The sequence below is a fragment of the Nestor notabilis genome, unplaced genomic scaffold, assembly GCF_000696875.1.
Source record: "Nestor notabilis isolate BGI_N333 unplaced genomic scaffold, ASM69687v1 scaffold15602, whole genome shotgun sequence".
Classification (NCBI taxonomy): domain Eukaryota; kingdom Metazoa; phylum Chordata; class Aves; order Psittaciformes; family Psittacidae; genus Nestor; species Nestor notabilis.
In genome coordinates, this window is record NW_009919911.1 from 61,293 (window position 1) to 86,345 (window position 25,053).

At 39.0% G+C, this 25,053-nt stretch overlaps 1 protein-coding gene across 1 annotated transcript; it reads right to left on the reverse strand.

Moving 5' to 3' along the window:
• Positions 1 to 932: 932 nt before the first annotated feature.
• On the reverse strand, positions 933 to 13,695 carry TSPAN12 (tetraspanin 12). The gene is made up of 4 exons (XM_010010457.1): positions 13,620 to 13,695; positions 9,833 to 9,940; positions 7,097 to 7,240; positions 933 to 1,248 (listed from the first exon to the last, which is right to left on the reverse strand). Exons 2-4 carry the CDS (start codon positions 9,917 to 9,919, stop codon positions 943 to 945), a joined length of 537 nt encoding a protein of 178 aa, XP_010008759.1. The 5' UTR covers positions 9,920 to 9,940; positions 13,620 to 13,695; the 3' UTR covers positions 933 to 942.
• Positions 13,696 to 25,053: the final 11,358 nt, after the last annotated feature.

Below are 25,053 nucleotides of genomic sequence, written 5' to 3' on the forward strand. Positions count from 1 at the left end.
CAAAGTATAATTCCTCCGTATGCACTTTTACAATTATTGCAATAGCATCCAGAACTGTAAGCATTTTCCTTGTAGTCTTTTGTTTCTACCTTCAGGGGACCACAGACAGGAGAAAAAAATTATCTATAAAATGTGCTACTCCCATATTGATTCCTATTTTGGAAAGAATGTTTAAGGCTTTCTTTCTTAAGAAATAGTCCTTAGAACAAATGGTTTCAAAGAAGAATTCTCCAGAATTACTCAGAAAATTAAAGTCTATTGTCCAGAGTCATAGTTCTGCTTTCAATCTGTTTAATACATTTAAGATTAAAAATTAAACAGTTATGTTAGATAAAAATAGATGTTTTAGAACATCTTTAACAACAGCTAAGATAAAGGTTTTGTTAGAAAAAGAAAATCTCACCCTTTTTAGAAATCTTGCAGATTTTTAAATCCAGGTATTGACTTGTAGTTCTGCTTTCCATGCACACACAAAACCAGACAATTATATATACATAGATCCCTGATTAAGACATTTTCAAAATGGCTTATTAAAAATGTAAAAGTCAATTTCAACTGAAGTCACATTTTGTTTGGCCAGTCATTTCTTCAGAAGATGAGTATTTCTCTTCCTTTCCTGTGATGCTTCCTTAAAGGTTCTGTCTGCCTGTGAGTGAATCAGTGTTCTACACATCACACTGCTTGTGACAATAAGTTAAACATTACTGTGCCAGTGAATGAGTGCCTTTTAAAAAACAAAAAAATTCAACTCTCTTTCATGGCTGAGACCATGGCTAAGAGGCTGACTGGCTTATGCTTTCTTTGCTGGCCTCCTTCACTTCCATCCATCAGCCGTTTCTGAGTCACATGAAGACTGGTATATCTGGTATACTTGATGGAACAGAATAAAAACAAGAAAACCCAATTAAACCCCTTTATGACTTAATAGGTACATTGCATCACCTATAGCTCTTCCATTTCAAAGTGTGTATTAAAGCTGTTTGCCATGGATGTATGTTCAAAGATCCTTGTCAGGCTTGGTTTCAGTAGCTCCACAGAATTACATGATAGCTGCTGCGACGTATCACTCTTCAGGGCCATCATCTGATGCGTTCCAGGATCCTTTCTGTCATAGTACAGAGCCCACAGCAAAGTAATAGTGAGGATCATAGCCAGGATCTGTGTTACTCCGATAGAGATTCCTAGAAATCTCAGCACTTGCAATTGCTTTGTTCCCCTCAAAAAAGTGTACATTTTTTTACCACATCCCTATGAAACAAAAAGATTTTTAAAAGTTAGTCAATATTATTTGGTTTGCAGATCCCAAGGCTTAGCTCATCCTACATACTGCTGGCTTTCCTGGCTCCCCAAGATTTCTCTCTTGCTTCCTTCAAACAATACTTTGAAAATTATTTTGCCTTCTTTTCAATCACTTCCATAATGACATCGTTAAGTTTTCTCATACACTGAGAAGTTACTGCATGTAAGCTTCAAGAGATCTGTGCTACTCTCTAATTCAGAAATCACTCCGAGTTCCTACCAACTATTACTGATTTTTAAAGAAACTCAACTGGTTTTGTGAAGGTTTAAAAATCCTCTTAACTATCTTGTTTCTCTCATTAATTTGCAGATCTTCAAAGTTGTCAATTATTTTAAACTCTTCAGACACTTTCTACAATTACCACCACAATCTGAAGTTTAAACAATATTCTAAGAAAGATCTACAGACCTGCATAACCTCATCAGTGTTTCTTCCCACCTTTTCTCTTTTATCTGGGCTCAATATATGCCAGCTTATTTAGTTCCACAGAAAGTCCCTAGGGAGCAGAAAAATCATTACATTCCAGTCACCAGTAAGGAGCATTGAATAAAATAACCTTTAATGGAGGACTTCTGACAAATTTCCAGAAGATGGTGGGTACACAAACAGACTTTCTTTAGTACTCAGTGATAATAATACTACATACATCTGGCATTACTCCTACTTTTCATTTCTGAACTAATAGCATCTCCTTATTGCAAAAAGCATATCCACTTACGCTAGTTACATTCTGCCTATGACTATATTTTAAAATTAACTGGCTTAATTTCAGATTTGAATGTAGAAACTTCCGTGCAAATTATTGTGATGATGGTATACCAACACCCAGTATTGCTTCATATATTGTGCTGTTGCTACTTAAAGCAACCTAGGCAGGCAGCTTGACCCTGCTCCAAGGAGCTGACAATCCACCCACTGTATTAGGAAGATGGTCGCACACACCACCTATGCAATTATTTACAGAATAACAATAATTATTATTTACACAGAAAAGGTCTGGTGAAAAATTATGTTAAAACGTCCCAAGTTGATGTTTCCCAGAAATGGAAATTTGTTTCTTTCCAAACCATCAGTGCATGCTCCAAAGTTTGCTTACATGGCCAACTAATAATTACTGTAAAAGGCTTCAGAAAAGCTCCCAAGCCCTCTTAAGGCAGCAAGGATCCACAAATAGACACTGGCTCTGAGAACTACTGGATGACAGTACAAACACAAACTACGATGCTTGTTGATCAGAAAAGGTGATGTCTAGTCTGAGAGTGGATAAAACCTTGAAGAGAGGGGCCCTTAGTGACCAGCCGATGCTTATTCTCTACTTTAAACTTTGCAGGACTTCACAACCTGCAAAGCTGCAAAACTCAAAGAAACACAGCTATCAAGGGAAAATTCAGAGTAACAGACTGGATGGGAGAACACCCCAAATAACCAATAGGCATTAGTCCCAGAAGACATCAGGAGCCCATCAAGACAGGCACTGTCTTCAAAACGTCATTTTTGCATTTATATCCTTACTACACATTTCTTACAGCTTTTCTGTGAGAAGAACGCAACTGATCAAAGTGACAGAATCTGAAGACAGGACATGATAAATAACACTTTTCAATCACACTGAAATTCCCCAAAGCCACCAATTTCAAATGCTACAGTACCCAAAGTATTTGATGAAAGGTCTGATTCTTGCTTCACACACAAAATTCATGCTGCAGGCAACAGATTTTCATTGAGGATCTAAATTAAATTAATGTACTTTATGACAATGGTACTAGATTAAGTTAAAGGATCTCAGTCTCTTTGCTCCATTCTTATTTCACTGTGTTGGTTTCTAAACATTAATATAGTTCAGACACAGAACAATATGTGAATGTGGATTCTTTGACATTTAAAAAAAAGAAAAAAAAACAAACAACAAAAAAAACCCCACCAAACAGAACAACCCCAAACTATAGAAAAAGTATTATAATTGAACTTGACGAGGAACAAAAAATACCACATTGGTGTCTTCTTGAACTAGAAGGCAGTGCTGTAATTATACTACTTTCCAAATTTGTTTTTAATTACAGAGCATCTGACTGCATTTTAATACTTTTAATAACTTTAAGGAATGAAGGTACATGCTAGTCAAGTTAAAAATACTCAACCACAGCAGTATTCAAATTCAGTTCATTCATTGCTTAGAGGAAACACCCATTAACAGAGAGCAGTAACATTAATGCCTACACCTCCTGCAGTACAGACACATAATTGAGACGAATTATGCCTGATCTCGATAGGCTGCCTCCCTCCATTTAATGATGTTCTTGCAGTTCGGCTCTAATACACATTCAAAATCAGTTTTAAAATTGAGAAATATCCAGCCACCCCTATTATCCTCACATTCATGCACTTTATTTCTGCTTATACAACACATTCATAGTCGGTAGCCTGCAATTAAAGGGTACATTAAATATACTTTTCTCAGCAAAAGTAAAAGTTTGTCACTAAACAGGAAGCTTTTGTTGACAACTCAAAAATAGTATAAAACACTGCCGCAATCATTCAGAAGAATTAGCTTCAAATTCCCACAGAACTACGGATTAAAGGCCTGATTCATATTTATTACGAAGGCTATTTTACCTTCTCAGTCTTCAAATGGAAACAAACCAGGTATTTCTGATATACTGCAACATCACAGAACAAGGAGCGGATCTTAAATAAGGCATTCTCAGAGTAGGAAAGAGAAACATCAGCATATTCAACAGATCTCTTACATACTCAAATTTTGAGTATACTCAAAGTATGCTAGAATACAAAAAAATATTGAATACGCAATTTTGATTCTTCTGAATATACCAACACCTAGCAAGCCTTTTGTCTAAGCTACAGTTTCTGGCCACAAGATGGGCAGAGCTCCCCTTGTCCTCAGACCACAACAAATCTCAGAGTGTGGTTGTGAGGGAAGTACACGATGACAGATGCAACGAACTCAAAGGTTCGACTGTTCCATGGACTGCACCAAAGGTGAAGCTAGTCAGAATAAAAGTAGTCCAAGATGACTAACACATTTGAAAATAGCTTTCAAATAATACTCTCAAACAAAACTCTAAGCCACTTTTCTTTCTACAAAAACTGTATTGCGAAGGATTCTAACTTAGACTAAAGAAAGCTCCAAAATCCCAGCAGAAAATTACAGCAAAACTATGAAAAAACCTACTTTATCTATCCCAGCCAAACCAAACTTCAATTTTCTTAAGTACAAAGAACTTTTCTGAAGCACCAGAATGAACTTGCAAAGCATTTACATAAGCCAATTTTAGGCTAGCGAGTCTAATACCATCAGAATCCCTCTCAAACCACCAAATTATGCAAGTTTGTTTGGAATCACTTTCTAAAAAAGCTTTTCTCCTTCAAATCTCCAAAGCAGAAGTGAGACCGATTAGCCTTGCAAGTATAGGCTGGTTTTGCATGATACTGATAAACATATTAGCAAGCACACTCTATGAGCCTATGAAACAACACACAGGCAAGGACCATGGAAAAAAAAAAATGTTTTGCCAACCAAATACTGTACATCTCAAAAAGCAACAGAGTATTTCTGTAGCTGGTAATTCAGAATACAGACTGTCCATTTTTTTAATGGATTACGCAGTAGAGAACCAAAAATACTTTTTTCTGAAAGCTGAATCTATCCAAAATGCTCTGGTGTACAGTAAGGGAAGAACCATAAACGTGCCCTTCAGTTTTCTTTTATAAAAAAGCCATGCAGGCTTTCTTTTTATTATGTGGGTCTTAACAGAGCCCTTACGTTCTACAACATCATCATCTTTGGCTGTTAATTTTCTACAAGTAGAACTGAAAGAACTTGAACATAAAAAGTGCACACAGAGAACCACTTTCCTGGAACATGGCTATGGGAATGAAGTATTAGCAGAAGAGACAACATAAGAAAACCTTGACGTTTCAACAAGACACTCCATGGACTAGTTCTCCTCAGAATTTTCTGAGTTTCCCAAGCTCAACAATTTGTTTTTCATTGAGTGACGCTGCTTGCATACTCTTGCCTTTTCACATAAGCAGGAAGGATGCTCAAGACAAATGAACATTCTGCAGCTTCCACACACATACCCTGAGTGCTCTCTATGGCAGAGTTGGTCTGTGTGGTGTCAATACTGGCAGCAGTATTACAAAAAGCAACTATTAGTGCAGAGTGAGCCACAGTTCATTCTTCTTCAAGCATAAGCAAGAGACTAGGCTTCTTCTGGGTCCTTCCAAAGTGCTTTGCAATTCAGAGACTGATACTTACTTCTACAGTCCAGCCACTGCTCTGAGCCTTGCCATGAGGCAGGAGAGTCTCTACAAGTAGCTGGTGGAAAGAGAACAGCCTCTGCCACTGTCAAGGTTCCCTAACACAGACTGGCCTTCTGAGGCACTGGCCTTTTGGCAGCTCTTCCTTCTCTTTTGCTCCTGGAATCACATCAGGCCTAGGATGGATGTCTGAATGTCCATAATAAATTACATACTTTCTGCTTGTAGAGTCAATGCCATACAAATGCATTTCCCCAAAACCAGACTATTTCCTGGCAACAGCTAATGTTCATCTTGGCTTGTTTTTACAGCGGATCCCCTGCTTCAGAGGTATCTCTCCATAGCACCTCAACAAGAGCTACATAATTAGATTCTTGTAAGAAAGTTTTGAAAGTGGTAAGAGACTGGGACAGGATGAGATGGTTCTTTGGGTCATCTTCCATAATGTAGAGTTGCACTGTCCATTGGAAAAATGATCATGCTGCAGCATCTGGAAGTACACTTCTCAGGCCCATCTTCCTTCCTATGCACCTTGTACTACTTTTAAAGAAAGCAAATGAATAACATGTATTTTCTCAGAATCTCGTAACTACTTGACTGAGACATGGGTTTTGCCAATACTGGGCTACCTGGCCTGTTGATCATTCTTCTATTACTGAATGCACAGTTAAAGATCTTCAGAGGTCTATCAGCATTAGATGGTAGGTATCAAAGCAGTCTCCAGGCAAAGGTGACTTTAGACAACATTTTTGTGAGAACAGTTTGAATTGTTTAGTAGAGAACATATTTACTTGTTTGTATAATTTTCATCCTAAGAACAGTAATGACTTGCTATCATGATCACCTCCCTTACCTACTTTAAATTGGTCCTCTCCTGGTTTTGCGGCTTTAAGATTTTTTTTTATTTTTAAATAATAATCATAGTTTAATGTAGTGGACTTGGAGAGAAAGAGCATTTTTACATGAAGTTTCTGTGCATTCTCACAGTGGAGCAACTGAATTACCTGCCTCCTTGCATGAGCCCGTTAACAAGAGAGCTCTCATCTTCCAAAGGACTTCTCAAAAGTATCCTTCATAGTTCAACATATCACTCCAGTCCTCATTACTTCATGGTAAGCAGAATTTCTCTTTGTTTGGCAATCTGGAGACTGGACATTACACTAAAACTATTTGGTTGTTTTTTTTTTTTTAATTTCTGACTGGAGCAAATTTCAGCTCCAACCTACCCAATATAAAACAAATATTTAAGCACATCTCAGATGTTAAATGCACTGCTAACAACTCGTCTCACTTCCAGGTAACGGTGAGTGGGTTGTTTCTCTCCTTTTTCCTTTCTTCCTTTCTCCCTCTGCTTCAGCATTAATCAATAATAAACATAAATAAATATAAGAAACACTTTCCGTAAACACGATTACTCAACAAACTATTCTGCTGCATTGCAAATGATGAGTTTGGAAAATGACTGAATCAGGAAGAATGTACAAAGGCTTCAAGAATATCCACTTTTTTTCTCACCTCCTGATAAAGGTCACTGAGATCCTCATGATGTGCCTGCTTAGAGCATCCTGGGAATTCTCTGACACAACAGGAGTCAGGCGGCCAGTCCATCTCTGTCATTTCCAGCCAGTCTGTGAAGTACACCACCCCACAACATTTAAACTGCAAAGGAAGGATTAGCCAAGATCAGCAACAATGATGCTACTTCTTCATAAAAGTAGGTCATCAAAAAAGCTAAATAAATTCTATTAATGACTCCCAAACATTTACATAGGACTAAAAACATCTACAAGAGCTTCCACATGCCTTCTTTGACTGTGGTCTGACATAAAGGCGGTATGAAAAACGTAGTGAACAATGAGCAGCTCAGAAACAGCCAATGATACTGCTCTGCCCTTTAAATCCCAACTGTTTCCTCAAAGAATGCTTCACAGAAATTGTCCTACCCTGTAATTCTGCTATCCTTACTACAAGGAGCTAACACATTATACTTTTATGTCAAAAAGGTGACTAATGAACAAGTATACCTGTGGCTGAAGGAAGTAGTATGTAAAGGTGATTAAGGTCTTACTAGTGAAGACTATTCCTGCAGGGCTAAAACTATGGACACATCTATCAAAAACAAGATGAGAAAACCCACAGATTTATCTGAATACAGAAAAAGAAAAAAAGATTTTAAAAGTGAGCGTAAAGGTATGGAAATGACAAATGCTGAAAACAAAAAGGGAAAGGAAGGAAGGGGTATCACACTAAAATAAAAACTGCAACAGAATAAACCATAAAAGCAAGATATCTGGCTGTAAAGCAGATGAGTCATAATTGGCTATAAAAACTACATGGTCTAACAACCTGTCTTCTCCTCTGCAAAACACACCAAGAAAATTGAAGCCAAATGACCAGCCTATGACATTCCTAACTGCTTTCACATAAAAAAAGGGGTAAAGCAGTTATATTAAATTTTGTTTGGAATTGGATGGTAAACTGATATACCTGAGGAAAAAAAAAAAAAAAAAAAAAAAAAAAAAACATCGTGGCGAGGAAAGCCTTGCTGCAGGGACAGGAAGCTGCTTTCTTCTACCTGGATGCTTTAGTACCAGCCTGAGTTTGTAAGTCATCACCTGGTCCCTTTGACCCATGGGCTTGGGAACATTTGCTCCCCTTTCCCACTTCAGAGCCAGAGTCCTGTATACCATGCCACTCTTTGATCACAACCAAGCAAATCAGTGCCCCGACACTAGGTTAGCACACACCGTGCGCTTTGGCTCCTCATTGTAATTGCAAAGACCACCTCACTAAACATCCTTTCCTTAATCTCAAATCTTTTCTTCCCCCTGCCCAGTTCTTCCTTCCTGACTTCAACTGACCCTTCCCATCTTCCTTAGTATAGTCACAACTCTGATATTAGACCAGCAAGAAGGCTAACGGGAAAACACACTTCCCATCTCTCTCAGGTGTGAAAAGATACAGAAGAGCAAGCACAAGGCTGATCAGGGCTGAAGCTTTGTGAACAAAATTGTAAATTATAATTTTTTTTTCTTTTGAGAAAAAAAAAAAGGAAAAAAATGTGCTGAGAAGGGCCCCAGGCATAGTGCTCATTCAAACATAAAGCACATACCAGGCTCTCACGTCCACCATCAGAGTTATGAGTAGACAGAATAAAATTGACAGTCCACCAATTAAGTAGGAGCTGTAAAAGAGACTTCTTAGTTCACTTCAAACTTTCCCCAGATCATTCCTGTGACCAGAGATGGAATATAGGAAATCTAAGTTCTAAAAGGAACCTTTTCTACCCTGGAAGAGTTAAGGCATAGTTGAAGTTTTGTTAGATTCCTTTTTCTACATTTATTTTTATTCATATTAAAACCAGCCATTATGATGACACTACAACCAGGAGGATAAAAAGCAACTTCTAAATTTAATCAACCTATACATTTGAAAAAAAACAAAACCAAACCCAGTACCAGGTCTATTCAAGGAAAACAAGGCCATTTAATTACATTGTTTCAGGTACAGAAGAGACACAAACACTCTACCTGCGTATGAAGAATTACTCGGTTTCACAGAGCACTTGCACAGCCAAAGCATGGGACTGGGAAGGGTAGGGGTGTGTTTAACCTCATGTAGTCCTCGCTTTTCCTTTCAGGTTTTAGTATAAATGCAGACTAACCAAGTGCTGCCAGGAAATGTTTAAATAAACAGGAAATCTGTGCAACAATGACAGATTTCAAGATTTCAACAAGGGCAACACAATGACAGGCACTTAAAGTGTTCTCTTCCTGCATGTGAGTTATATTTGGAGTTAATGGGTTTTACTGGGCAATTTCATGTTTTTGTAACATAATACTTGGTTCTTTAAAACCAGTTCTGAATTTTAGTAGGCTACAGGGCAAAGCTGTGAACAGACACGGAAGCTTTTTGGTTTGTTTCCCACCCCTCCAGTCAAAGGAAATAAAACCCCTGATCACTTGCTCAAACCTCAGCCGAAGAGACAGTGTTTGCATCTTTTTGGAAACTTCCTTTCCCCCTCATTTCCAGCTAAACTCATTATCTTAACCAGGACAGCTCCATGAAGGAAAACTAACAGAGTCAGGGTATCAAGTGATTTTAAAAGATACCATCTCTACACAGGGTTTCACATGAAATGAACTTGCATTTATTTACCTATCCACTTAAAACCAAACCTTTTCTTTTAGCAGTAAATAACATTTTACCATGCATGTATTAGTTCAGCTCATGAATTAATTGTCATCTTACCTCCCTCTGAAAGAAATTCCAAGCATGGGTCAGCCACTGGTACCGAGGAAGGCCATAATTGGTCATCCTGGCTTTCAGTGTGATCATATCAGACCACTGGACCGGAACCTAAAGCAAGGAAAGAAAAGTAATTAACACAGCACATCAGCTGTCTTATGGCTCCAAACCCAGAACTTCCACCAATTCTGAGATCTTTCCAGTGCAATGACCAAAATACCTTTGAATTAAACAGTAAAATAAGTGCTTCAGTTTTCATGATATTGAAACTTTATGAGGCTTTATTAAAATATCAGGAAAAAGTTATTTGTTTCCTTTGCTTACAAATTAATGTACACTGGAAAAGGAGCTGCATTTTGGAGAGATTCAGAGACAGCTGGGACAATCTGATTATGACTTCACCATAATTTTTACCGGGCATCAAACTTGAACAGAGCACCATGCAAGTCATCAGGGTGGCATTTGTCTGCCCCAGTTTAGATATCTCACTGGTGTCATCTTAGTTGATAGAAAGAAACAGGCAGCCATATTGAGGTGAACAGGGGAAGCTGATCTCAAGATAAATATTTCAAACAGAGCAGATGAATCATTCCATTGAAGTCTCAAATCCACTGTAAAGTGACAAACTTAAAAGCCTAACTTCTAAATACATAGAATTATCCGAGATGAATTATACCCTGAATCTTTTCAGTGGCTTTTTTGGTATCCTGAATGTACTCGATCTCAGTATCTTGCCCAATAGTCACAAGGAAGCATATACGTATAGGCCCCATGAATTTTTTCTTCACATGCAGCCTTGTAAATCTTTCCTTCTGGAAGAAGAATACTCTTAAGTATTTTTCGTTCAAATTTGACTACTCAGAATTGACGTGCTGGTGCTCTCCATTGTCAGACTATGACCCTCAGTCAGCAATGTATTCAGAAACAATAGAAGCAAGTCCTATGGCACTTGGCATACAATGCAGTTAAGAGTCAAGATAACTAACTTCGGCAGCACAAATTTCAGTATGCCAAATTAAAACAAGGAGCTGAAGACTCTGCAGCACAGCATTCATGCTGAGTTTTGCCTTGTTTCCCATTAGCCTTAACAGTCATGGTGAAAGAAATCACAATTGCAGCTTTCACTGGGAGGACAGAGGAGCCCAGCTCTTTTAGCAGCTATGACTTAGCTACCCTGTTCAATTTGAAGTTAAAGGTAAGGGCATTCTGCAAATATCAATAAATGGTATCTAAGAAAAAAAATGATCACTATACTTCCCAAAGAGCCTGGAATATGTGGTGCCAGATGCTCTACAAAAAATAGGGACAATCACTGCCTGACTGACCCCATAATCCAAATAAGAACATTTCATAATGTTTCATTACCACTGCTAAGTTATACTACATTATTGAAACTCTGGTAAAGCTTGATACATCATGAATATGAATATGTTAATAATATCCCAGAAATTCAACACACCTTTCACTTAGAGTTTTTATTTCTTAAGCAATAAAGCATTGAATTCACAACTATCCACATGAAAAACATTTTAGCAGTAGAATACTAAGGATACTTAAAAACAGAATCACAGAACATTTCTACCACAAACATTTATACTGGTCACTCTATTAGAATAATTTGGTTTTGTACTCACTGCATTTCTCTTTCCACTGCATTGGAAGTTAGCACTCTGCTTTCCTTGGATATTATTTGATATCACTGCAATTAAGCTCATACTTGCTAGACTATGTTTTTATTATCTTATTTGAGTTGAATACCATCCAAGGTTACGCACGTAACACAAGGATTCCAACTTTATGAAAACAATGGAAAGCAAGAAAAAAAAAAATCAAGAAGTGAGAGAAGGAAATTTAAAGCAAGTCAAAACAAACTAAACCCTACTGCAGGAAGGCAGTTTGAATTCTGGAGCTACAGAGAGGTATCAGGATCGGTTTGACTGCTCCAAGAATGTCAACATGTCACACTAAGGACCATTGATGCATCTACTAAACAGCTTCACATCAGCTCACGCATGCAGTAGTGCAGAATAATGCATGATCTCGAGATGCATTTGTTTGACTATACACCGACACTTTTCTGTAGCGTGGTTTGATTCTAGCGTAAGTTCTGTAAAGCTCAGTTTGCCACTGAGATCTACTTATTCATTATTATTATTCTAATGAGTATCAAAGCTTGACCAATGCCCAAGTAAGCTGAGAACCCACGCTGGCTTTTCAGTCTTGTGGGTGGACAAATTAGTCATGAGTCTTCATGCTGAGAGCTATCATGAGCTGGAAGGAAAACTGTTTATATAAAGACTCTTAGAGCAACTTGTCCTGTCCACATGCCAAGGAGAGCCCGTATTGGATCAGCAGAGACAGTTATCGCCCAGTGACATTTTTGACAACATCACCCACCCACCTACACTAATGCCAACTGATTTTTTTTAAAACCCACCAGTGGCTCATGTGATCTTATGTTACGCTGAAACTAATATGACAAGTCACCCCCATGGGTATAAGAGGGAGTCTTCTTTCCCAAATAGCGTAGGAGAAAGCATGCTCTAGGTAAGTGACCTTCACAGGTATTACAGAACCACTGAAAGCCAACTGTGCTCTTCCAGACTACCACACTCTCTAACAGGTTTCAGCAGCAAGAAACCTGAGTCTGGCCCACCTCATCACATGAAAGGCAGTATTGTTGGAACAAAGGGAGTAAGAGGAGGAAATAGGATGGAAAGACAAAATACACCCCCAACAGATGGATGTTAGTTATAACTGTCATCCTTGGCAAACCCCCCCCAGAGGGCAGCTGTGCCCATAGGATGAAGCATGTCTCTGGCTGTATTCCCGGTTTTAAAATGCATCAATGTAAGCTGACATTTAAAGTAAAGGGATAGCCTTTATTGCTGTTATATTAGAAGACGCCCCTGGAATCTATACTGCAAGGGAATGAAGGCTGATGCAAAGTGTTGCCACATAACTTCAGACTTCAAATCTGCCAGAAGTTCCTTTGGTCCCAAAAGACTCTCTCCCATCTTACTGCAGTGCAATTGCTACTCACTGTTAGAAAGACCAGGATATTGGGCATATCATTATTTGTAAAAATGTACCAGACTGAGTACAAGATGTAAGGACATAGCAGCCAGCAGAATAACATTTCTCTACACTTACCCATTTTCTTGCATGCTGGTTACAATTTTTCAGTTTGAAAATTAAAGGTTGGTACAGCTATAAAAACTAGACAGAGAGAAAACCTCTTCACAAGTTTACAGAAGAGTGTTTTATAGCTAAGACATGTTTTGTTTAAAACTAGCATTTATAGCTTGTGGAGGCAGTGTGAAGATTTCAGCAGACAGCAAGTTCCCTGTTGAAAGAACATACTGTCTGTTTACAACGTAGTACACTCAGCTCTGTAAAACGTGAAGAACTTCCGGGGCAAAATCCCTTCAAATTCTCACATCTCTCTCAGAATACTTATCTTAAGGCTTAAGTTCATACTTTATCCTCAAAATTTCCGCTGACTTCAATGAGAACCTGCCTAAGTGAGAATTAACGAAAAAGTCCTTAAATCAGGGGCTGCAGGATTTGGCTCTTAACTATAGAGAGGGTAGAGGGAAACTCGCAAGGGACCTTACAGACAGACAAGATTTCCCAGAAGAATTCTCTGTTTAAAAAAGAGCCAGTCACTTGAAATTAGACTGTTGGAATAATGAACAAAGATAAACACTGCAGCAATCAGAAAACAGCTAGCTAATGGAAATCTTTGTTTTCTTCTGCTGAAAAAATGCAGCCTCCTTTTCTGACTCACCGTTATTTCCTGCTCATAGGTCCAAACACCACAGGCCAGTTCAACACAGAATATTACAAGCAAGCTTCCAAAGTACTGCAGAAAACAGAATGGTCTTAGTTATTTTTGATATTCAGGTTAACTTTATAAAAAAGGCTTAACAATATTGAAGGACATCTTGAAACACTATTAACATTTCACATGACTGAAGACATGGAATCTAAAATACATTTTTTTAACCAAAACATGAAAGATTCATGCGGCCAACTTTCTAAAAGTTTAAGTCATGTGATTTCATACAAACTTAACATGAAGCATATGAATATTACAATGGGAAAATAAATCCATTTCTTTGTTGCTCAGGAGTACAAGGCTATCATGACACATTATGCTAAAACAGTTGCAAAGAGGACAATCTTTTTTCCTCCCATGCAGGTGGAAAAACCACCCCTCTTTTTTCAGTTCTATCCATTTAAGCAACCTATCCAAATCATGCCAACAGCCAAAAGGGGAAAGAAAAGAAATAAACATGAAAAAGAGAAAATTGACAATACAGAAGCAAACTAGGTTCCTGAAAGCTCTGTTCTCATCAAAGTGATTTAGATATTTGAGGTCAGGCATAAATGCACAAGTTCTGACCACTGAACTATTTTAAAATAGAAAATGTATAAATGAAGGAGCTGTACTGGTCTTGATGATGATGGTTAAGAAAAACTGATTGCTGTGTTTAAAAAGAGCAGAACTATCATCAACAAATCATTTTGAACTTCAGGATAAAGCTGCATGGATATTAAGACTACTTTAATTGGTGTTCTCCATTAAAAGTAACACATGGAGCAGAATATAGCTCCATTCATCCTCAACTGAAAACTTTCTTCCATGTCAATGAACTGAGCTCCCTCTTGTTCTCAGTACACAAGACTTAAAGTTACTGTTGTCATGGATTTTAATTTTATTTGGAAATCAAATCACAATGTAAAATAGAATAAATCTAGAATGCAATTAATAGGGTACATGCCTAAAGGCTCCTAATTTAGTCATTTAATTCTGGAATATATGTAGGACAGGTATAAAAGACATAAAGCATGTATTGAGGATAAATGATTTTTTTTTTTTTTTCTCCATTAAAGGGTCAATAAGCTGTATTATTTAAAATAGAGAATATAAATCCACAAGTAGTAGGATTTAACGGTCATCTACATGGCACTTTTTTCATCCACCCAGCCTGGAACTGAGTAATTCACAGATACCTTAGCAGCCACTGAACAGTATCATCCTTAACTCCTACTTGCTGATCACATCTAACTCCCTGAATCAGGTTTGCAGATACAAATGGCCAAATTAAAAAGGTGCTTGTAAAAATATTCATGTGAATTTTGAAGAGAAACCTGTATTCATGCCCTCCCCTTTCAAAGGGCAATTCAATAAAGATGATATTGAAAGAAGACATCCAATTTTGCTAGTCTCTGCTATTTTACATTGCATCTTCATAATCATTATAGCTGAACAACACATTGCATACTCTTACAAATCAACAGTGTAAGCACATGAAGAGCTCCAGTACAGACCTTCAGTAACCAGTATGTTCATCCTCCACAGGCCCAAAAGGGGAAAAAATTTTAGTCGTACCTTGGAAGAACAATGACACTTTCTCTAAAAAATAAGATAATGAGTTTCCAGGCAATGTATCCACTATCACTGTAGTGCCTGCAAGTTATGCAAATACTTTGCACACTTTGCAAATATTCACTTCAAAAGGGGAAAGAATACCACATGCTTTAGCTCTTTTAATTCATATTAAAAAAAAAAAAAAAAGTTTAAGGACAGTATGGCTAACACGGACATTTTACAACGGAAAAACAACTAAACATTTTGATGAAAAGCGAATTTGAGTACTCAGTTGACAAAGAAAATTTTAGGGTTTTATACTCTAATTGGATAACAAGCCTGGGGCTGCCTGCTATCCCCAAATCTTATGCCAAGCTCACTGATCATGGTAAAAACGATACATGTGGGGGTATACGTATGGCATTCTCTTGAAAACTCTTCATTGCCAGTTCCTTGCAACATTTCATTCACCAACCTTAATATCTGAAACTTCCTCGGTTTTGTTTAGCTAGGAAAGCTTGTGGTAGCAGTTGGAGACAGAAGAGCCAAACCCAAGATTTTCTCTGGTAACTGAATCCAGCCTGACACAGAAAACTATTTAGCCAGATTCACTCATAAACCACTACTGAGTGTGCCAGGAATTGAGCACTCCTGACTAGCTACATCTGGACACATCAGGGCACTGCAGAATTCTGTCCTGAGAAAGCCCATCTTCTGTCCATAAGGCAAAAGACAAGACAAAACACTAAGTGTTTACACACATGAAAGCACACACTAGGAAATGAGCAACTGCAAGCGCACCAAACTTGTACAAAGGAGCTTCAGTTTCCCTCTGCTACTGAAGGGGAATATTATACCTCTCTCTAAATATAATGGCTTGCAAAAAAGATAATTCTTACGTCAGTTGTGTATGTGTGGAAAAAACCCTCTAACCATTATTTAAATTTACTATCCCTAATTTCCATCTTCCAAAAGCAGAAATTGTTACTGATTTCAATGCTTATTCTTTGTCCCCAGTTAGAGTCCCACAGGAGTCTGAATGCTAAATGCATCTTCCTGCATTTACACACTTCTGCTTTTTGCCAGAAACTCGAATGTGGTTTTGAAGCAAGACTTAATATTTCTTTCTGTGCACTGAGTGACTACATTCTGTAAAGGAGACTGACCCCCTGAGGAGTGCTGTTGTGCACTATGCACAAAACTGCGCCAGCAGGTCACTGATACTACTTTCTACAGCACATTTCCCTCAGAACACTTTACTGAGATATTTTGTACTGAATTTTTGGGATTGTTCTGGTTTGTTTCTGGGTTGGTTTTTTTTTTGGGGGGGGGGCAGGGAGAGGGTAGGATAGAGGAAGACACAAAAGGGAGCAAATGTTTTTGCAAAGATATCTACAGGTTATCACAAAAAAAAAAATCTACAAGCAATTAATGCAAAACCACAATCACTTCAAGAACTAGAGACTTCACATGGCAAATACCATAGACTCTTAACATCCCTCTTTTGTAGGCAATTGCTAATCACTGTACTTTTCTCCCTAGACAGACTATGCAAAGTCATCAGAAAACTGAAGTGGCTCCTTCATCCTGTTACAAACCTGTCAGAGTCCATTTCACTGAAGGATTTCCTCCGGCAAGGAGGAAAAAGCTAAACCAGCAACGTTGTGGAAAAAGCTAAAACACTGCTTCCTTGAGAGAAGCTGAATGACTGAAATGCTGGCAGAAAACACTTCCGAGAGTAACAAACCAATGTAAGAATATTCGCCAATTAAACAAAAAAAAAAGAAAAAAAAAGAAAAAAATACAGTAGACATTTACTGCTCCTCACTAGGTCACATATATATGCATGTGGCCAAGATACTAAAATTCAGCACCCCTGCAATGTCAAATGGATGTGTCAATTAGCAGGGCTCATTCTTCTGCAAGGTCCTCATTAAGCCTGCTTACCACCACTAGTCACAGGGGAGAAAGGAAGGCAGGCAGCAGTTCAGTAAAGCAGCAGCTTTCCAGGAGGAGCATCTCCTCTAATACCTGGAACCTTGCACAAGCACCTGGGCCTTTTTTCTGCAGCAGTGGATGGGTATATGTGTGTGGCTCCATCTTCAGAGTACAGAGCTGCAGCACTGACAGCCTGCAGGGACTTAAACAAGCGGAAAGAAGTGGGAACAGAAATAAACTCATTATGTGAAAACCACTTTCAGAGAGAAGCAAAGACAGAGGCATGAAGGGCCAAGGAAAGATATTAAATATATTCCCTGTCTGAATATCAGGTGCAATTACCTGTCTGGTGTGTAATCACCAGACCCTGTTCTGCTGGAATACTCTTCATATGGAACAGGGTAAAAGTGACCCCAGCTGACATCCTCACCCTGCCCTGAAAACTCCAATGCAGAAACCACACACAGCAACAGCACAGAAACCCACTACGATGAGTACAACCTTCTAGTGCAGAGACACTACCAGATCATCCTCAGGTACTATAACTTAAAAACAGCCTCAGGAGAGGTTTTGCTCTTAAGCAAGTCAGACAACCATAGGTCCACTTCTACAGGGAATTCATATATAAGACAGTAGGACAGTGAGATAATGGATATACTGAATGGAAATCCAGTGACGATGAAATTCAGCCACAGAAGGGAGATAACCATTGAGAAAATAATAAAAGACACAAACAAAGGATCAAATAATTTTTTGCTCTAATTCAGACAGCTGTTCAGATAGCTATCCACATAAAGGCTATCAGAACCTGGTAAAGCACTAGAAATACACATGTTATTTTCAAACATGGATTAAAAAAATCAAAATAATTCAAACCTGTTTTTAGAAAGATTTATGTGGACTGTCCAAATAGGGTCAAAAGTTTCAGTCTGAATAAAATTCCTGCGCACCACAGTGGCATCCCATGAAAGGGTACAAGCTCCATATATGCCAGTGCTCCATACATGGAGCATATATGCTCTGGCATATGCCCAAAATGTCTTTTTATTTCTCAATCTAAGGCTAAAAACTGAGATACAAAAGTAATTTAGCTTAATTATGAGTTTTTCTTCTATTTGTTCTACCAAGCTAAGCAAATGACCACCACCACCAAACACATTACAGGAACGCATTTCTTTCTTGATCCTCTCAACCATTTAGATACAAACACAAATAAAAATAGCAAATCCAAGCACAAAATCACTATTGCAGTCATTCTGCATTTTAAAAGGCATTTGTTCCAACAATTCACATTTTTTTCAGAGATTAACAGTGAACAGCACACACAAGAAGAACACACGCAAAATAAAATTTCCCTCCTCGTGGCCTTCTATCCTGCAGAGTACAGGATTTTTTTTTTTGTTGCAATGATGGGCAATGGCAGTGAAGGATATAAAGCATGAAGCACAATGGCTTGTTTTTTTGCAGAGATGTAATACAAGACTCTTACTATGGTTCTAGAGATTTTTTGTTTTGACTTGAATATGACATGATTCCTGCAATTAATCACTTACTCTAATTTGTCTATGCTTTTCAGGCAACAGGTGTTAAGAACTGGTGAAAAATAACCTCTATTTTTGTTACTAACACGGCAACAGGACATAGGAAAAACTGGGACTTCAGAAAACAACAGTACATGGAGGGAGTCTGAGCATTTTGCTCTTTGTCCCAGCCCAGTCACCATTTCAAATACCCTTCTCCAAAGTATTTCCAAGAACACAGATTTCTCAGAATTTTTTTTGACAGTGGAAATATTAAATACTAATTACAGTTAGCAAAGGAAAACTAGAGTTAAAATTCTTGTGTCCTGCAGTAGTCTACTTCAGTGCAATAGCCAGGGCAGGGTGAATATCCCGTGCCCTATTATCAGCCATCGCAATCATCCCACTGGCAAAGATACAAAAAACACATGACTGTCCTCAAAGGATGCCCTTCCAAACTCTTGTGTAAGCATATTATGCCAGAAAGGAAGCTAAGAGCAGAGGCCCTCACAGAAAGTTAATGGCTATGGGTACCAACAAGTCACTATGTCCCTCTGCTGCCAAGCAGCCCAGGCAGGTAAGGATAGCCAAACTACAAAGCCATGCATACCCAAATATGTTCCTGAAGTGATACCATGTGGGTTTTTTTGCTCTGCCACACCTGGGTTCGGTAATTTTTTGCCAATGACCTATGGAATGCCTCATCAGCATTCAGCTACTATAACCCACACAATCAGTGGGCTGTTAGCCCATGCACAAGGAGAATCAAAGAGCCGAACACATGCCCAGTCATGCTCACTTGGAGAATTTGGTCTACAAGACTGTAGAAATCCTTCCATTTTTGAGCAAATGTGCCTTTCTTCAAAGGATCAGTGTAATGCTCTGCATTTCATTTATTAAACATCTTTTTTCACGGTTTGCCACTCTCCTCCCAAGAGTTTTTCTTTTCTCACTCAAGACATAAAACATTTTTTTTCCTCCTCAGACTCAAGAGAAAACACAATCCTTATGTTCTTACGTCAGAGCAAATGAAAAGTAGCTGATCAGCAAGTACAGCCTTCTCGGACTTTCTGTCTGGTGCTCACACACCTTCCTGGGCAACGCAGTCCATATGGCAAGAGAGGCAAGGAAAGCTTTGGGAGGGAAGAGCAGGATCTGAATGAGATTCCAAACGTAAGGCAGCTGCAGAATGAAGCCTTACGGGAATCTCTGAAAGACTAGAGTATATGGTATATAAAACAAATGCCAGAAGATTTTAAGAGGGTTATGCATAGCATTTCCCAGTGGCTAACAGCCTGAGAGCGTCAGCTTTGTTCTTTGGAGACACAAGCCATTCAGACATCTGTCTGCACCCTGATCACCACCACTATATCACCAGTGGGAACCAGACTCTTTCTGTGCAAAACCTAGTAAGAAGTCCTTTCTCCTTCAGTAAGTTACGAGCTATGGGTTCCCTTTATTAGTTACAGCTTACAAAGTAAGGAGGTTATTTTAATGATTAATCCAGCTATATTCTTTAAAAATGAAGCACTCATTAGAGTCAGACAAGCTGCATGGAAAACTGACATCCTCTGTTTATCCACTCCGGCAGCACAAACTTTCCCCTGCCTGCCCTGCTCCCTCAGCCCTGCCCTGAAGGGATTAACAGTTCATTCGTCATTCCAATTTAAAATCTGGTTTGCTTGCTTGACAACACAGAAATCTGTGAGAAACACAGTCATGAGTCAACAAAAGAATGGGCTGAAGCCACCAACTTACAATACTAGCTACTGAATGCCATCCAGTTGTTCAAAATAAATATATTCCACAGCAAAATGATCAAATACCTCTATTATTTTAGATTTGTTTTACCAGATCACAAAATTTTATCAGCGTTTTACAGCCTGTAACCTTTTCAAAGTCCAAGTTTTATATGAGTAGTTACCACTTTTCCCAAAAATCTTTGTAACTAATTTCCTGAATTAAAAAAATTAAATGATGGCAGTGAACTTTATAATTTTCTAAGGCATATACCCAACTTCTTTTGATCGATCCCTGTGCTTTTTCAAAAACTAAGCAAAATTTTTTATGAATAGTTAGAACTTTGTTCACAGCCTCAATTCTTCTGTGACATATTAATGACCCGTTTAAAATGTTTACTTTCATGGTTAATCTTTGCTTTTACAAAGAAACAGGTATTATTTTGGAAATAAGAAAATGCACACTTCAGATAATTATTAGGATTTATTTGCTCAAGGCTCAATTACATAAAGTCAGTGAACTCCAAGGAATAAGGGTTGTTGTGAGGTCATGGTAAAGTACCGAACAAGACATAGGTAAGATAGACATTAGACCATTATTTCCTCATGGCTTAAAATATTCCCTTCCCCCTTCTTGTCCCCTTACTTCATAGAATTTTTATTAAAAAACTAAAGATTCCTCTTCCACACAGATTTTCAAAATAAAGCTCCCTTCATCTCTTTTCCACGTCTTTATTTTTCTACCAGGAAAATTAGAACACCATAAAAAATTTTCTTTAGTCAAGAAAATCTTTTTTCCTTGTAAAAAATAGACCAATTTGGTGCTGACACACACAGTAACTCTGCCTCGGCATGCCCAAAAAACACTTCAAACATTCACCAGTTTGAGTGAAGTGCTCTTAGATATAAAACCCATACCAGAGTCCCTGTGCACAGAGCACAGTGTCTCTGTGATTAATTAGTCAAAAGGGCAAGATTAGGCAAGAAAAAGAGATTAATTTAACTGTCAGGCATGCACTCCATGCTCAGTCTGTGGCAACAAGAATGCAGTTGAGCTACAGTGTCAAGGCATGCCCTGGCAGTGAGGCTGGGCTGCATTTCAGGCAAGACACTGAGCTTGGCTGGACTTTGTGGATCTGTTTACTCATTTACTCCTTCCTTGCTCTCAGGGACTCTCCCATTCCCTATTCCTCTCAGCTGAGAAGGAAAAAAAAAAAAACCTGGGCAAGCAAACAGTGAGAAAAGAGGAGTGAGGAAGGACAGTGAGGAAAAAGTACATTACCGCAGCACAACCACCTATCATCTCAGCAGCTCCCTATCTTCTTTTCTTAGTTAAGATGCAGCACCCCTCACTCCCATCCTGGTATCATTCCCAGCTCTCTTAACTTCAACAACCTCAATCCCTTGAACCTATCATCTTATCAATCAATCCCTGTCTTTTCAATAGTTTCCTGGTATCCACATCCATCATTCCACTTCACCTACCTTTCTATTACTACCTTCCCTCCTCTGTTCAACAGGGAGTAGCATTCCAGAGCCCTTTTCAGTTCTGGTGTCATTTCAGTCCCTTCTCCTGCCCTGGGTATCAATGACTTACAAAATCATAGAACAGTTAGGGTTGGAAAGGACTGTAAAATAATCTAGTCCCACCCCCCCTGCCATGAGCAGGGACACCACACACTAAACCATGTCGCCCAAGACTCTGTCCAGCATGGCCTTGAACACCTCCAGGGATGGAGCATTCACAACTTCCTTGGGCAACCTATTCCAGTACCTCACCACCCTCACTGTGAAGAACTTGTTCCTTATATCTAACCTAAAGTTCCCCTGTTCAAGTTTAAAGCCATTACCCCTTGTCCTATCACTAGAGTCCCTAACAAAGAGTCCCTCCCCAGCATCCTTGTAGGCCCCCTTCAGATACTGGAAGGCTGCTGTGAGGTCTCCACACAGCCTTCTCTTCTCCAGGCTGAACAGCCCCAACTTTCTCAGCCTGTCTTCATATGGGAGGTGCTCCAGACCCTTATTATCCTCATGGCCCTTCTCTGGACTTGCTCCAACAGCTCCATGTCCTTTTTATGTTGAGGACACCAGAACTGTACACAACACTCCAAGTGAGGCCTCAGAGAGCAGAACAGAGGGGCAGGATCACCTCCTTCGATCTGCTGCTCACGCTGCTTTTGATGCAGCCCGATTTGGGAGGGAGGAAGCAGTATTAACAGTGTAACAAGTGGGAATGCAGGAGAAAACAAGAACAAGGAAGATAAAGAGAACAAGGCTTGCTACAAAAGTTTTGAATTATGAGGCTGGATATGGTGACACTCAGTAAAACCAATACTTAAGTCATATGTCCCCAGGAACAAGCAAAATAGTAACTCTCATTAGATGAGCTTGAAAGTATACCACACAGTGAAAAGCGTGCCACAGAATTCCAGTAAGTCTGTTTCATGCTGAAAACATTCTGGAACCATAAAATACTACTATCAGCAGGTATTTACCTTTCAAATTAGCAGTGTACCTTCTTTCTAAAGGATAAGCAAGAGGCTCTTCACTAGTGCAGAAGTATGCAAAAAAAATCCACCTATTTTAATTGATGGCATCATAACCATGCTCACTGAGCTGGCTGTTGTGTTGTGGTTTAAGCCCAGCTAGCAACTAAGTACCACGCAGCTGCTCAATAACTACCCCCCGAAGGAGGGAAGAAAATGTAAAAAAAAAAAAAAAAAAAAAATAAAAAAAAAAAAAAAAAAAAAAAAAAAAAAAAAAAAATCAGTCAAGAAAAGAAGAGTTTAATAACTGAATATAATAATAACACAATAATGATAGTGATAGTAATAGTAATGATGAAAGGAAATAAAGAGAGAGGAAGGAATAAACCCCACCCCATGAGGAAAAAAAAATAAGTGACACACAATATAACTGCTCACCACCTGTGACTGATACCTAGCCTGACCTGAGCAGTGATTGGCCCCTCCTGGCCACCTCCCCTCCCACCACCACCCCAGTTTACATGTTTACATACTGGGCATGACGTGCTGTGGTATGGAATACCCCTTTGGCTAGTTTGGGTCAGGTGTCCTGTCTCTGCTTCATCCCAGGTTCTTGTGCCCCCCTCCTCACTGGCAGAGCATGGAAAACTGAAACGTCCTTGATCAGAGTAAGCATTACTTAGGAACAACTAAAACATTGGTGTGTTATCAGCACCATTCTCAGACTAAAGCCAAAACACAGCACTGCACCAGCTACTGGAAAGAAAATTAACTCTATCCCAGCTGAAACCAAGACAGTAAATCAAAGGTATTTACTTCCCTGAATGGCTCTCAAGGTGCTAGACAGTTCTTGTTACTTTGAGCCACTGGGTAACTACACCAAACAGTACCATGCTGCCTCTGCTCTGCTACAACATGGCTACGTGTTCAAGGCAGCTGTTAAATGCTGGGGTGAAGGAAGCAGATCATCACTGTCAGCACAGCAAACATTTGGATTTAAGCCAAGCATTTGCAAGAAGAGCTGGACACTCCCACCAGCTCAATTCCTATCATACTGCTCCACCCCAATACTCGTCCCTCCATGCTGCTCAAATATACAGCTGTTCCTGCTGTCTGTTCAGCACATCTCTAAATGCCTCCCAATAACCCACAGTGCTAGACAATTCTCTCTTACCTGTAAACTCCCTCTCATAGTTAAGAAAATAAGGCACTGTTTCAAAGCACTTGCCTTTGAGTAAGTACATACACAGTGCTGCATGATGAACACAAGGTCAACAAAACACACCTCACACAGACAGGCTGAGGGGTTGACCCTGGACCCCAGACCCACTGCAGTCCACTCCACCACTCCGAGAGCCGTGCAGAGTGCACCCGCTCCTGCAAAGCCCAGCTTTGCTCTGTGGTGTTGGAGCTACCACAGTGTCACTAATCTCAAAACCTAACCATTTCTTTGAAGCTCAGAAACTCCTGATTTGAACAGGAAAGCAGCTTGCCCTCTATCCCATTTCAAGGCAAACAAAAAAAGATGCCTAATGATGATGAGTACAGGCATATCCTCAAACAGCTCCCCTTTGAACTGAAAGTTAGAAATACGGAAAGAAGGAAAAAAAATAGCTCTATTATTTATTTTCTTGAGAAAGTTGCTCATATCTGAAACTACTGGAGTATAATAAAAAAGTTTTCTCTTACAAGTGGAATGTCAAATAAGCAGTTCTTCAAAATGCAAACTATATGTCCAGCTCCTTATTTACCTACTATCGGAATTCGAATTTTAGCACAGTATTGGCTTCTCATCAAACATGTATTATAGTATTATAAACCCACTTAAACCAGCCCTTTCGCAAAACAGGCCAACATGTCTTGTGAATCTCCGTTTTCCTCCTGCTCACACCATATTTGTAACTGAATTGCTGATAAAAGGCACAAAACATGAAAATGAACTGTCTCTGTCCTGTCTAATTCTACCCCCAAGCATGCTTGTCAGTTATTTTTTTCCCTTTCAGTGTTCAGTTGTTAAAATAATGAAGAAATACTTCTGGTTAGTAAATAACAATTCCAGTGCCAAATGTTAGTACATGGTATTGGAGCAGCTGTGCCTGTGGTAAGAGTCCACATGGATCAGAATAAATATCCTGCGCCCTCAGCAAGTTTGCCGACAACACCA

Coding starts and splice junctions, on each gene's coding strand:
- TSPAN12 (XM_010010457.1), bottom strand. CDS start 9,919: ATGATCACACTGAAAGCCAGGATGACCAATTATGGCCTTCCTCGGTAC. Junction 7,241..9,832: donor GGAATTTCTTTCAGAGGGAG/GTAAGATGACAA, acceptor CTTCCTTTGCAG/TTTAAATGTTGTGGGGTGGT. Junction 1,249..7,096: donor TCAGTGACCTTTATCAGGAG/GTGAGAAAAAAA, acceptor TTTGTTTCATAG/GGATGTGGTAAAAAAATGTA.